This window comes from Herpailurus yagouaroundi, unplaced genomic scaffold (assembly GCF_014898765.1).
Source record: "Herpailurus yagouaroundi ecotype Mexico unplaced genomic scaffold, PumYag 185, whole genome shotgun sequence".
Lineage (NCBI taxonomy): Eukaryota > Metazoa > Chordata > Mammalia > Carnivora > Felidae > Herpailurus > Herpailurus yagouaroundi.
Genome location: NW_024412416.1, coordinates 3,727,459 through 3,742,301, shown reverse-complemented (window position 1 = coordinate 3,742,301; position 14,843 = coordinate 3,727,459). Strand labels below are relative to the sequence as shown.

The 14,843-nt window shown below is 50.6% G+C and overlaps 1 protein-coding gene across 3 annotated transcripts in view; it reads right to left on the bottom strand.

Moving 5' to 3' along the window:
• Positions 1 to 4,578: 4,578 nt before the first annotated feature.
• BNC1 (basonuclin zinc finger protein 1) overlaps positions 4,579 to 14,843 on the bottom strand; it is a 51,082-nt gene continuing 40,817 nt past the window's right edge. For 2 of the 3 annotated variants that reach the window (XM_040493508.1, XM_040493509.1), the window contains exons 4-6: positions 10,170 to 10,269; positions 8,566 to 8,801; positions 4,579 to 6,448 (exon numbers count right to left, since the gene is read on the bottom strand). In XM_040493508.1, the coding sequence (XP_040349442.1) occupies positions 4,616 to 6,448; positions 8,566 to 8,801; positions 10,170 to 10,269 (2,169 nt within the window). In that variant the 3' untranslated portion in view covers positions 4,579 to 4,615. The remainder of the gene's footprint in view (positions 6,449 to 8,565; positions 8,802 to 10,169; positions 10,270 to 14,843) is intronic. The other variant, XM_040493510.1, reaches the window with a different exon arrangement.

Genomic DNA, 14,843 nt, shown 5'->3' with positions numbered 1-14,843 from the left:
ATGGACCGCGAGATCATGACCTGAGCCGAAGTCAGAGGCTTAACCAACTGAACCACCAGGCACCCCACGTGGAGGGCTTTATTTCAAAGAAACCAAGAAATATCTTCTAGAGCTGTACTGTCCGGTACGATAGCTTGCTCATTCGTGACCACGGAGGCCCTGAAACGTGGCTGCGACATACCCAGAAATGACAAGATTTCGGATAGACCGAATGAAACAAAACACATTGTTAAGGCTCACGTCACCGGAGCTTCTCATACTTTCTTAACGTGCCCACTAGAAAATTTCCAATTTTCTGGGTGGCTTGCATCATGGTCTATGGCATTAACACACCTGTCAAGTGCTCACACAGGTGAGCAAACCTGATTGGCTAGAAATTGTGTGTTCTAGCCAGAGAGAGAGAGAGAGAGAGAGAGAGAGAGAGGGAGGGAGGGAGGGAGGGAACGCTAAGTTCGGTTCATATTTGCAACGTTTCACTATAAACCAGACAGGAGTTTTGCAAGTACAGCATTGAGCACACCACCAGCCTTCTACCCAATGATTATTCCTGAAGGGCAGACAATGAGTATCCGTCGTGACACATGCTTACTCACACGGTATCATTTAGACATAACTTGTCAATCAATGGTGGCCTCGCTCACAGCTCGCAGATCCCCTGCTAACTTCTGGCTGGCAGAAACAGCCCTGACTGCAAGGGGTACAATCTTACAGGTGACAGGAAAATGAGAACGTGTGCCAGGCCCACGCTGGGAAAAACGCACGGTCCCCTCCGCAAACAGCTAGGAACTGAATTTTCTCTTGGAAACCTCCAAAGACGTGGTGGTGGGGGTGGTGGGGAAATGGGTGGAAATTGCATCCCATTGCAAGGAAAGTGTAAAACCTGCTCTTCGACTCCTCCCTCGTATCCCTCGCACGTTCTTTTTCTGGACGTCCTCAGCACCGCAGTCTCGGATCGCCTTGCCAACTGCACCGCTGCCCTGTGATTATGTCAGCGTGCTGGGCTGAAGGGGCAGGTATGCGTCGGCAGAAAACCAGACATTAGATTGACACGTAGGTCCCGGGACGCGAGAATGGTTAGAAAAAAGTCAGACAGACACGCTCGCTGGCACCTTGCACGGGAAGGTCCCTGCCGTGACGAGGCCAAGCTGTCAGTCTGAGCACCCCCAGGAACACCGAGTGAACGTGTGGGATCCTCCAACCTGCTTGTTAAGCCTTCCTGGGGTGTCAGGTGCCCTTAAACCAGTCACTACCACAAACGCAAAACCCACTGGCCCGTGTGCCAGCTTCCTGCTGCCAGGATTGCTAATGCTGTGCTGCTGGCTGCGTGCGTGCACGCGTGCGTGCACGCGCGCGTGCGGCTCTTCCCTGACACTTCCATCCCTGTCCTCCTCCCTCGTCCCTCCCGGTTTCTGCCTCCGTAGACTAGTGGTTCTCAAAGTGTGGTCTGGGCACCCCTAGTGGCCGTGAGACCCTTTCAGGGGTACCCTGAAGTCAAAACTCATTTCATAAGGACACGAAGACATGATCTGTGATGACATGATTTGTCTTTTTCACTGTCGTTCCTTCCTGAGCGTACTGTGGTTTTCCGGAGGCTACGTGACATGCGGTCTTGGAACAGGCTGAACGCAGAAGCTGATGTAAGAAGGCAGCTATTTTCTGCTAAGCCAGACGTTACAGAGATTTGCAGAAACGTAAAAACAAAACCAGTCTTCTCATTGAGCTTTTGTTTTGGAAAACGGGCTTCTTTTTCATTAAATGCTATGTGTATTACTTTAAGGGATGAAATATTGATTTTTTTTTCAGTTTTAATCTCTAATGCAGTAAACATGATACTTATAAACCCAACTAGACCACCCAACCGAGGGCTCTTGAGGGCCCTCAGGTTTTAAGAATTTGTGAAGGGGTTCTGAGACCAAACCGACTGAGACTGCTGCTTTAGTCATGCCCCTTCTTCCAGGAAGCTTTCCCTAACTTCTCAGAGGCCAGTAGGTACCTCCACTATGTGCCCACAGCAGCCTGTATCTCTCACATGATAGCGGCCACCACATTCAGCTGAAATTGCCTATTTACTGGTCTGTCTCCTCCGTGGGCCTTGTGAGCAGTGACTGTGTCCACAGCACCTGACAGAAGGTTCTTGAATACACACACACATACACACACACACACACACACTTGGCTAAAGAAGCATCTAGGGTGCTATTACAGTCACTTCCTGAGGGACCCTAGTGACTGCTGCTGGCAGTGGCTCTAAGAAGGGAAGAAAATCATCCTGACAACAGAGTTCTCATCTCTGACCCCCAGAAGAGGGGGGTGGCCCCAGGCCTGCCCACAAAGCTCCTTTTAAAATGGTGCCACTTCTTGGGGGCGCCTGGGTGGCGCAGTCGGTTAAGCGTCCGACTTCAGCCAGGTCACGATCTCGTGCTCCGTGAGTTCGAGCCCCACGTCGGGCTCTGGGCTGATGGCTCAGAGCCTGGAGCCTGTTTCTGATTCTGTGTCTCCCTCTCTCTCTGCCCCTCCCCCGTTCATGCTCTGTCTCTCTCTGTCCCAAAAATAAATAAACGTTGAAAAAAAAAATTAAAAAAAAAAATAAAATAAAATAAAATGGTGCCACTTCGGGGGCTCCCAAGTGGCTCAGTCAGTTAAACGTCCAGCTCTTGATTTTGGCTCGGGTCATGATCCCACGGTGTGTGAGATCGAGCCCGCATCAGTCTCTGCACTGACAGTGTGGAGCCCGCTTGGGTCTCTCTCTCTCTCTCTCTCTCTCTCTCTCTCTCTCTCCCTCCCCCTCTGTCTGACTCTCCCCTCCGCTCGCTCTCTCTCAAAATAAATAAACAAACATTAAAAAAATAAGAGAAAATGTGCCATTTTTATCAGATTCTAGGCCAAATGCCTTCCTAGTTCTAGACCACTAAAATCAGGAGTTGGAATTTAGACTTCAAGATGCGTTCCCGTGGTGGGGGAGGGGGCCTTCTAATTTGGTGGGCGCTGTGGGCCAGAACGCTGTCATAAATATCGAGGATAATCTGCCTGATAGAGCTATCTCTTCCTCAACAGAACAGCCTTGTCATGAACAAAGCCTCCTGTTGGAGGATGAAGGAAAAGGGCACGTTCTCCAGTCAGGGGATCCTGGTGGTTTGGTTCAACACGCCAGCGAGAGAAAACAGGAATTTTAACTCCTAACACCCTTGCTCTCTTCCTCTCGCTCCAGGCGAGTATGTTCTCATGAGCCCGCTCCAGGAACGTGCGGGCAGTACCTGTACCTTCCCCCTCCTCAGGAAATCAGGTGTTACGCTTTGGACGAAGGTAGCTAGCGGGGATGCTGAACTGCTTCAAGTCAGGCTTGGCTGAGCAAATGCAACACGGTTAATATTCTGCGAACCCTCTAGCGTTTATCATGTGGCATTTCATCAGAGAGCTAGTCTTTTCCTTAAAGCCTCCTGGGGTCACCTCCTGGTTACGCACAAGCTTCCCTTCACAGGCTGGGGAGGAAGGTGGCCCGAGGGGTGGTTATGGGACTCAAGTTCCCGAAGAAAAGCACACACAAGGCGGCAATGCCCGTGCTGTGTCCCGGAGTGATGAGAGGCGCTCTGTACCTGGGCGCTTTGCAAACAGCTTGACGCTGTGTTGTGCCTCACAACACCCAGTACCCAGTGACTCTCGCTTTTCAACCAACATCACAAACCCCGAAGGAACCTGCTAAGTGTCTTTTTTCTTTGATGTCTTAATGACGAAAAAATCTTCAGGGTGCCTGGTGGCTCAGTCGGTGAAGCGTCAGACTCTTGATTTCGGCTCAGGTCGTGATCTCACGGTTCACGACTTCGATCGGGCCCCGTGTCGCTTGGGGTTCTCTCTCTCCCTCTCTGTCTGCCCCTTCCCCACCGCTGCGTGCCCTCCCTCTCTCAGAGTAAATAAACTGAAAAAAATAATTTAAAAACCTTCAATCAAGCAGCTATTCTTTGTTTTTGAACGTAGCTGGTTAAATAGACATAAAAGAAAATATTTCATCCGGTGGGCTTCATATCATAAAATGAAAAGCAGACAAGTTTGGGGGAAGTTACACTCAGGATTGTAACGCCCCTCCCCACCACTGCCTCATGTGAGACCAGCTCACGATTCCTTACCCCCAACCCTTTGGGCCAGATGTGTTTCTGAATTCAGAGTTGCTTAGACTTTAGAAAGGCAGAATCGTTGCGTACACTGTAATATTTTGTTCATGTCCCCATAATGAATCCGTTAGTATTTCTGCATGGAACATAGAATAAGAAAATCCACGCATAGGGAGATTAAAAAAAAAAAAATAAGATTAGCAACAGGTTCATGTCATTTCAGATCAGGTTTTGTGGCCAAGGGCGTTTAGATTTGGAACTGAGAATTCGGGAATGCGGATCCGTAGAACAGTGTTTCTCAAACCGTGGTCCCTGGAACAGCAGGAGCGGTAATCCCCTGGGAACTCAGAAATGCAAACTCTCGGGCCTCCCCCCCACCCACCGTCTCCTGACCTGCTGAAGCAGAAACTCAACAGGCAGGGCTCAGAAGTATGTGTGTCTAGGTGACTCGGACGCACTGTAGAGTTTAAGAATCGGTGCCTTGGGAGACACGATTACCGACGGGTGTCTTACCTGTCTCTGCTCCTGCGCGAGGGGAAGGTGGCGTTACAACCTTCCACTGTGCACACGTGGGTTTCCCTGGCGTGCATGTTCTTGTGGTGCATTTTCACGCCGCAGGCGTTCTTAAAGGTCTTCTTGCAGACGTCGCACTGGAAGCGGTTTTCTTCCTTCTGCCGGCCGAGTGCACGCTGACCCGCGACGTCTGGCTCTTTAGACTCTTCGAAACAAGGAAAAGCCATCCCTCTGCTGGACAGAGCGCCCAAGAGCCCGCCGGCCAGCAGGTGCTGCTGCAGTCTGACGTAGTCCGGAAAGGGCACGCAGGGCTCCGTCCCGGGTGTGAGGTGAAGCTCACGGCCGCCGTCGTCCGGCCCCCTCGGCACCGCGGGCTCCTGCTTAGCCTCGCTCTCCGCGCGCTGCGGGGCCTGCTCGGGGCTTCTGCTGATGGCTCCGCCGGCCTTCATCCCCGAGTCTCCGCGGCAGCCCGTCTCTCCTCCTGACCGCGTGTCCTGGTCCCCGGGGGCTCTGTCCGACTGAGGACTGCAGGCCTCCGGCTCGTCCCCGCGGGCCACCCGCGGGGGCACGTCTTCATCCGAGCTGAGCACCTGCCTCTTCTCGTTGGCGATTCCCACGGTCTCCTTCTCGATTTTGATGGGCATACTGGATTTTCGGGATTTCTTCTTGGGAAGGGCGTCAAGCGGCCCCTCGTTCGACACCAGCTGTTCCGGGATGGAAGAGGACAGGAGAGGCAGAGAAGGCAGCACCCCGGGCGTGTTCGCCAGCTCGGCCGGAGTGGCCGGGCTGCGGTAGAAAGGCAGGACCGGCTGGACCGTCTTTAGGTTGGGGAAAAGCACCCCGTTTTGCCCAAGGCTGGGGAAGGCCGGCTGGCCCCCGGAAGCCTCCCCCGCACCGAAGCCGGCCAGGGGCCTGCAGTCGGCAGAGCTCACCGTGAAGGCCGGGCGTTCGTAGCCGTCCGAGGCGGCCAGGTTCAGGCTGCTGCGCAGGTCTTTGTCCCTGTTGTTCCTGTTCATGGGCATGTGCAGCCGGGGGTTGGGGTTGGCGCTGTGGCGGTTCCGGCTCCTGAGGGAGCTGAAGACCATGTTACAGCCCTCGATGGTGCACTTGTGCTTGATCTTCAGGTGGACGGCGTTGTAGTGGATCTTGAGCGTGCCCTTGTCGTAGAAGGTCTTCTCACAGGCCGTGCAGAACACCCGGCCCTTCTTCGCGCCCAGGCTGGTCCTCTCGGGCTTCGCTTTGGCCTCGGGGGACAGCTGTGTCCTTTCGAGCTTCGTGACGATGTTGTATGGGCTGGAGTCACTCAGATGGGCGTTGTCTTCCTTTTTCGTCACCGGATCCGGGCAGTTTAGACACTGCTCTCTTTCCACCTGAAATGGTGTGGAGCCGGAGGTCACAAAGCCACTGCCGGGGAAGGGTCCGTGGATGTCCTGCTTGGGGTCCTGACTTTGGTCCTGACCCTGCTCCAGCACGTACTGCTCGGGCAGGGACCCTACGAGTGTGGGAGGCACAGGGTTGAAGAACTGGAAAGGCAGCATGAAGGTCATGTTGTTGATGAGGTTCTCAAAGGGGTGCAGGCTGCTGGGGTTCCCCTTGTCCACAGGAGCGGGGAGGCCGGCACCCCTGTGGCTGCAGCTCTCGATGAAGGCCCTGATGTCCACATTCGCCGTGGACGGCGGGATGATGACGGACCGCTCTTCTTTTTCCTGAATTGCCATGAGCTCCACGATGGACTTGGTCTCCCCAAAACGAAGGAACTGCTGCAAGGTGGCCACCTCCTCCTCGCTGGTCATGATGCTCCAGTGATCCAGCACCTTTCCCGATGCATCCTAAGCCGGAATTAAAAAGCGCAATTAATTTTACTGCTCCTCGCCTTCTTCTCTAGAAGGAGTCACGCGGTCAGGGCCCCCACGAGCACCGCAGGGCGCCCTGGCGCATACCGGAAAACAAAAACGAAACGCCCCCCCGGACGAGCACGGGGCTCGCGGAGTCCGGCCCCCCCCCCCCCCCAGTCACACTACTCTCCTAGGCCAGAGACTCTGTGCAGAAAATAACCTGCACCAATTATAAGCGGTGGTCCAGAAGAGAGAAATAAAATTATATTACTCAAGCCTAAGGGAAATTAAGTGATTATTTTCCATCTTACTTCAAACCATTAGGCATAATAATTCCCCCCCCCGCCCAAAATTAAAATATGTATCATTTGAACAACAGTAACTTCTTTATCTAAAAAGTATAGACAGAGCAATCAGGCCTAGCACAGCTCAAGTATTTATTTTGCTGCGAGTTTAATAATCTTCCCAAGCAACTCACATCAGAAAGCAAATGAACCTGTATTGATCCACTGGCCGTGTTTGCAAAGCAGAGATTTAATTACACTGGAGTGTTGGAGATCTTTCAAACTCTAGCAAGGCCTAACTTTTCCCAAAACTACAATAAATATTTTATCACAGAACATGTATTTGATGGCCTACTGAGATCTTTCACAATGCATGTAAGAGTTCTGAAGATGATGAGGGATGTAACATCATAAATTTTTGATGCACTAGAGGTTCAAGGTAATTGATTCCATATTTTTAATCCTAACACCAGAAAGCAAGATTATTAGGATCATTAAATATTGATCTATGTCATAATGTAAGATCATAATGCTACTCTACATAAAAGGTTGCTTTGAGCCTGCTGGGGGTCCTGCATCCAAGGTGAGCAAATATGCCTTCAGAGGAATATTGTGGGTGTCAGGGTAAGAAAGAAACGGGTTCAAATCCTGGGTTGGCCACGTATGACCTGAGTGGCTTTGGCCACGATTCAGAGGCACTTGGAGCCTCTGGCTTTTCAGCTGGAAAATTGACCTGCCTTGTGAGATTTTACCGGAAGAAGGTCCAGGTCGATAAATGGTTGTAAGTGTTTGTGTTAATGACACGGCCTACCTGGAGGAGACTGAAGCGAATGTCCGTTTCAGGGAAATTGTGACACTTCCTAGCGTGGATGTCAAAGCAAGAAAAAAGCTGCAGCTGTGTCAGATGTCAGAGAAATGCTACCATTCGTACCAGGAAGGATGTCCTTTGCTTGCAGATATGACACGTGAGGCCTACCTCCACGACCTGGTCGAGGAGGAGGTAAGACTACTCTGCAAAATAACGGAAGGGGAGAAGGGGAGGAGGGCACGGCACAGCCGAGAGATGAGAACACGTGCGGGGGCCGGAAGGGAGTCCAGGAGCGAGAGAACGAGCGGGAGCCGGAAGGCAGACACATCCCAGGAGGGTGGAGCCCGGGAAGGAAGACCGGAAGTGGGGCAGCAGGAAGCTGTTAACTGTCCGCCGTGCGGTTCTGGAACTCCTGTCCTCCCCCACCCACACCCTCAGTAAAATCTGGCACAGGCAGGGCCTTGTGTCAGTAGGTGGCTTGGGGACAGTAACGTGGGGCAAACGCTTCATTGCAGGAGGGCCAGCTCGGTGGAATCTGAGTCAGAGAACATGTAATTGCTCCCACATCCGGAAGTTTCACGGGTATCTGGGGGAAAGCGCTGCGTTTTCCCCAGAACACGAGGTGGGGGCTTAAGCCATTAGAAAAAATTTTTAAAAAGATTTTTTTTTTTAAGTTTATTATTATTTTTTTTTATTTTGGGAGAGACAGAGACGGCATGAGCAGGGGAGGGGCAGAGACAGAGGACGAGAACAGAGAATCCCGAGCAGACTCCACACTGTCAGTGCAGAGCCCAGCATGGGCTCGAACTCCCGAAACCATGAGATCGTGACCTGAGCTGAAACCAAGAGTCAGATGTCAGATGCTTAACCAACTGAGCCACCCAGGCACCCCAGGAAAAATATTTAAGGGGATGATGCCCACCAATGACTGGAGCACTACAGGCGACCGGGTTCCATCATTTACTGGAACATGGATTCGAGACGACGTTCCAGGAGAACTATGGCCACGCTCACCATACCTGTAGCACGTATCCACGGATATAATCCTGAAGGGTCCAGTCCAGGGCATGGAGAATCTGGAGAACCTCATCTTGCTTCAACACACTGAAGAGCCGGTCCAGTAGGATTTTCAGGCGAACAGGGATGGCCTGGGTCCCGTACAGCATGAGGCTGCTGATGTCAAACACCACATTGGACTGGACAATCTCCACCTGGCTTGTGGGATACACGGGAGGGATCCTCAGCTTGCTCAGAGCTGAAAAATCAAATTGAAGAAAAGAAAGTCCATTTGTAAAGATCCTACTGCTAAGAGAAACACGGAGAAGGTGGTAGGCTAGTGTGAGCTCTCAGGTATGTGTTCCAACAGAAAAAAACAGTAACATGCAAATGTTAACAATCTTTTTTTTTTTTTTTTTTTAAGTTATTTTGAGGGAGAGAGAGAGTGCGTGAGCAGGGGAGGGACAGAGAGAAAGAGGGAGGGAGAGAATCCCAAGCAGGCTCTGTGCTGTTAGCATGGAGCCCGACGTGGGGCTCAAACTCACGAACTATGAGATAATGACCTGAGCCGAAATGAAGAGCTGGACACTTAACCGACTGAGCCACGTAGGCGCCTTTGATTAACCGCCTTAAGAGCTATCAGGCTCTAAATTATTCACAAGAACTTCTAAAATAAAACGGCCCGGCTTGAGATTCTTTTTTCTTCCCTGTGTCATCCCTAAGGAGTAAGAAATAGCCCCACGTAGGACAGACGCAAGGACAAGGAGTGAAGACAAATGCAGCAGGTGCATAATCAAAAGATAGAAAAATCAGGAAGAACAGGGTCTGCCGGTGAAGATCTGACGGATCTGGGTTCGTGCCCTCGTCTGTCATCAGGCTCTGCCTTGTCGTCCAAGTCATCAGGCTCTGCCGATTTAAGCCACCGAAATCTATGCCGTCCAATGTGACAGTCATCAGGCACGCACGGCTGCTTAAATTTATTTAACCTTTTTAACTTTAACTGAATTATTTTTCAGTTAAACTGAAAAATTACTTTTAATTTTACTGAATTATTTTTAACTTTAACGTGTTTAACGTGTTTAACTTTACTGAATTATTTTTACCTTATTAAACCGTTTCATTCATTAAATTCAATCAACCTGGAAATGGAGTCCTTCAGCCACACCAGTCACGTTGCAAGTACTCACCAGCTGCACAGGGCTGGTGTGGGGTTCTGGGGTTTGGCAAACTGAAATACAGGACGCCCAGTTACACACGAACGTGGATTTCACATAAACAGTGACTGAGTGGGATACGTTTAAACTAAAAATATTCACGGGGACACAGTTAAGCTTAAGTTGTTGTGTCTCTGAAACTCACATTTAACTGAGCATTCTGGGTTGTATCTGGCAACCCTGGAGGCCGTTGCATGAGCTGCTGTCGCTGCAGAATGACCCAGCACACCCCTCACGCAGGGTCGTTCAGGTTCAAAGGGATCGTACACAAAGCTCCTGGCCTGTTAGCCAGAGATCGGGGCCACACACAAGGGCTCGCCGTCTGGGAAGGGATTTAACGTTAGCCGTTCCCAAACCACTCTAGGTTATTCCGAGGGAGCACGACAGGCCACGGGAAGAGGACACATAGTTACCGTGGGCCACCCATCCGTGTCTGCACTGCTCACACTGGCGGTGGTTGATCTTCCCCGGCTTGAAAGTCTGGCAGCTACAGTTGAGAGTGCAGCCGATAGCCTGCGGGAGAGAACACAGGCCCACGGGGAGCGTGAGTGACACACGCAGGGCTCTGCCGAACACCACGCGGTCGGTCCTCCATTCAGTGACATTGGCCGAGCAGCGCGTGCCCGCCGCGTCCCAGACCCAGGCGGGTACGCGGTGCCCTGGGAAGACGAGGAACACGTCACCAGCTGCTCTGCATGCGACAATGGGCTGGGAACCAGTTCCGTGAGAGGAGAGCGCGGGCTGGGAGGGGACACCTTGCTTGTTACTAAGAGCATGGGAGGGGTGAACAGCCCTATTTTCGCCAGTCTCTACGTTGACCAAAGCAGTCGCCCCGGATGGTGACACAGGGGCCGCCCTGGATGATCTGAAAGAGTGTGATCTGAATGGAGAATTATCCAAATGTGGACGTGGTTACCCCCCAACGTGTGGTACAGGCTAAAAGTCCACCCAGATGGTGGACACGATGTGGCCAACCACACTGAGGACTCCCTGATTCCACCCTCTGGGCTGTGTGGCTCACAGCCCTGTGCACACGCCCAGCTGCACGTTCAAGTGCTGCGCGTGTGTGGGGGTGCCCGGTGTGCAGTGGGGAGCACGGTGGGGGTGCACGCTGTGCAGACACACGGCTGAAAGAGAAGACAGGGAGGTTCTTGTCAGCTAAGTTCTAGTATTAAGAACAAGCTTCCCATATATTTCTAAGATGAATTCCTCAAAAGGGGATAGAGGCCTGAAGAATATAACGTATTACTAAAGAGAGAAAGCTCTCACAGGAGTCCCGACACAGAGGCTCTGGGGAATAGCTGCTGGGTGGAATCTGCACGATTCCGGAGAGCCCTGAACCTGGGGAGTGCGTGTGTGCATTTGGGGGGTTCCTCCATCTTCCAATCGAGGGGCTATGCGGTGCCGTATGGGGACAGGGAAGGGTAGACTCCATCCCAGGACTCGGGAAACTCAGCGTGAAGAGTGTGTATCTAGTCTTCACTTAAAAATCAGTTGCTGCCGGGATTGTAGAAATGGTACAGCCACTTTGGAAAGCAGTCTGACGGTTCTTCCAGAAGTTAAACACGGGGTTCCCATATGACCCAGCAGTCCCACCCCTAGGCACATGCCCAAGAGAAATGAAAAGACAGGCCCACATAAAACCTGGTGCCTGAATGTTCACAGCAGCATAATACTTATAGTGGCCCAAAAGCAGAAACAACTCCAATGTCCGTCAACTGATGAATGGGTCCACGATGGAGTATTATTAGGCCATGGAAAGGAACAAGGTGCTGCCGTGTGCTACAGCACGCAGGGAAAGATGCTAAGTGGAACAAACCAAGGACAAAACGTCACAGGTTGCAGGATTCCATTTACATGAAATATCAAGATGAGGCCAATCTCCTGATGTTACCAGGGGCTGTGCAGGTGGGGAGGAGGGACGTTTAATGGGTGGCAGGCGGGGGGGGGGGAGATATGATTCTTTTTGTTTGTGCTCATCTTTTTATTTTATATATTTTAAAAAGTTTATTTATTTATTTTGAGAGAGAGAGCAGGGAAGGGGCAGAGAGAGAGGGAGGGAGAGAATCCCAAGCAGGTTCTGTGATGTCAGCAAAGAGCCTGATGTGGGGCTCGATCTCATGAATCGTGACATCATGACCCAAGCTGATATCAAGAGTCAGATGCTTAATTGATGGAGCCACCCAGTCACCCCTATTCTGATCTTTTTAAAAATAGCTTTTTTTTTTAAATTACAATTTTTTTTGTTAATGTTTTTATTTATTTTTGAGACAGAGAGAGACAGAGCATGAGCGGGGGAGGGGCAGAGAGAGAGGGAGACACAGAATCTGAAGCAGGCTCCAGGTTCTGAGCTGTCAGCACAGAGCCTGACGGGGGGGGCTCGAACCCACGTACCGTGAGATCATGACCTTAGCCGAAGTGGGACGCTCAACGGACCGAGCCACCCAGGCGCCCCAAAACACAGCTTTAAGTTGAGACAGAATTCTACAATTCACCCACTTAGAGTGCAAAATCTGTGATTTCTAGCACGTGCACAGTTGTGCCAACATCATGATCTAATTTTGGAACGTCTCCATCACCCCCAGAAGGAATCCTGCATATAACTTGACGGTGGACATACGTATTCACTTCTATTTCTTCCGGGTACATTCCTAGGAGTGGAATTGCTGGGTTACCGTGTAGTCATTCTGCTTAACTTTTTAAGAAGCTGTCAAGTGGTTTTTCAAAGTGGCCGCACCACTCTGTATCCCCACCAGTGATGTACGAGGGATCCGATGTCTCCACGGCCCCAACACTTGTTGTCTGTCTTTTTCTGTAACAGCCATCCCACTGGATATGAAGTAGTCTCTTACTGTGGTTTTAATTCGTATTTCCTTGACGGCTAATGCCATTCAGCATCTTTTCAGCAGCTCATTGCCCATTTAGTTGTAGATCCTCCCTAGGGACACATCTATTCGGATCCTTTGCTCATTTTTCAATTGGGTTGTCTTTTAGTATTGAGTTGTATGAGTTCTTTATATACTCTTGGTGCAAGTCCCTGAACAGGTTATGATTTGCAAATATTTCCTCCCACCTGTGGATTATCTTTTCACGTCCCTCATGGTGTTCTATGAAGCACAGATGTTTTAAATTTTGACCAGCGATGGGGAGCCTGGGTGGCTCAGTCGGTTGAGTGTCTGACTTCGGCTCAGGTCACAATCTCGGTTTGTGAGTTCGAGCCCTGTATCGGTTCTCTGCAGACAGCTCAGAGCCTGGAACCTGCTTCAGATTCTGTGTGTCTCTCTCTCTGTCCGCCCCCCGTCCCCTACTCATGCTCTCTCTCAAAAATAAATAAACATTGAAAAAAAATTTTTTTTTTTAAATTTTGGCCAAGTTGCTTTTTTAAGGTGAAGGGGATGTTCTAAAATTACATAGTAGTGATGCTTGCACATCTCTGGGGAACATAGTGGAACCACTCCATTGTATACTTTATAAGGGTAAATTTTATGGTAAGTAAATTGTCTTAATAAAAATATTACTGAAGAAACCAGGCCATTACACTCCTATTAGAATGGCCAAAGTCCAGAACACTGACAATACCAGATGCTCACGAGGAGAGCAACAGAGACGCTCACTCACTGCTGGTGGGAATGCAAAATGGTGCAGCCACTCTGGAAGACGGTCTGGTGGCTTCCTACCAAGCCAAACGTACCCTCACCGTCTGACCCAGAAATTCTGTTCGCTGGAGCTGAAAGCATACGTCCACACGAAAACCTGCACGTGGATGTTTTACAGCAGCTTTAGTCATCACTGCCAAAACTTGGAAACACCAAGATGTCCTTCAGGGGGTGAATGGGTAAGTGAACTACGGTCCATCCAGACAACGGAATGTTGTTCAGTGCTAAAAAGACACGAGTTGTATCAAGCCACGAAGAGACACAGAGGAACCTTAAATACATATTGCTAAGGGAGAGAAGGCAGTCTGAAGAGGCCACCCACTATGTGATTCCAGCTACATGAACCTTCTGGAAAAGGTGAAACTATGGAGGCAGTAAAAAGCTCCATGCTTGACCGGGGTTAGGTGAGGGCGGGGGGCTGTGAACAGGCAGAACACGGAGGATATTTGGGCAATGACAATACTCCGTGCGATATACTATAATGACGGATATGTGTCATTATACTCTTGCCTGAACCCAGAGGGGGTACAACACCAAGAGTGGATTCTAACGTAAACTGTGGTCTCTGGGTGATAATGACATGTCAAAGTGGGTTCATCAATTGTCACAAATGTACCCTCCGGTGGGGGATGTGGATAAGGAGGGGGTCGCTGTCCATATGTGGGGCCAGGGGGTATATGGGAAATCTCTGTACTTTCAATTTTGCCGTGAACCTGAAAGTGTTCTAAAAAATAAAGACATTTTTGTATTAAAAAATTTTTTTAGAGGTGCCTGGGTGGCTCAGGCGGTTGGGTGTCCGACTTCAGCTCGGGTCATGATCTCGCGGTCCGTGAGGTTGAGCCCCATGTCGGGCTCTGTGCTGGCAGCTCAGAGCCTGGAGCCTGCTTCGGATTCTGTGTCTCCCTCTGTCTCTCTATACCTCCCCCACTTGCACTCTGTCTCTCTCAAAAATCAATAAACATTTAAGAGAGAGAGTCTCAAAAATAAACATTTAAGAAAGAGAGAGAGAGAGAGAGAGCGCGCGCGCACACATGCACCAGTGGGGGAAGGGCAGAGAGAGAGGGACACGGAATCCGAAGCAGGCTCCAGGCTCTGAGATGTCAGCACAGAGCCCGACGCGGGGCTCGAACCCACAAACCAGGAGATCATGACCTGAGCAGAAGCTCAACCGACTGAGCCACCCAGGCACTCCCAAAATAAGATTTTTTTAAAAATCAGTGAGCTGGCTTAAATACAGGTTAAAAATCTCCCTGATTTGACTGTTTTCTATGACTCCCTTTGGATTACAATGGGCCCGAGCAGATCAATCAGACAAGAACTTCTCAGGCGAAGGAACAGGGCTGTTCATAACGGAGGTACACGGCCCACAGCAGTGCGTTACCCGATCCCTCCCAGAGGCTATCGGAAAACAGAAAACACGTTTGCTCTTTG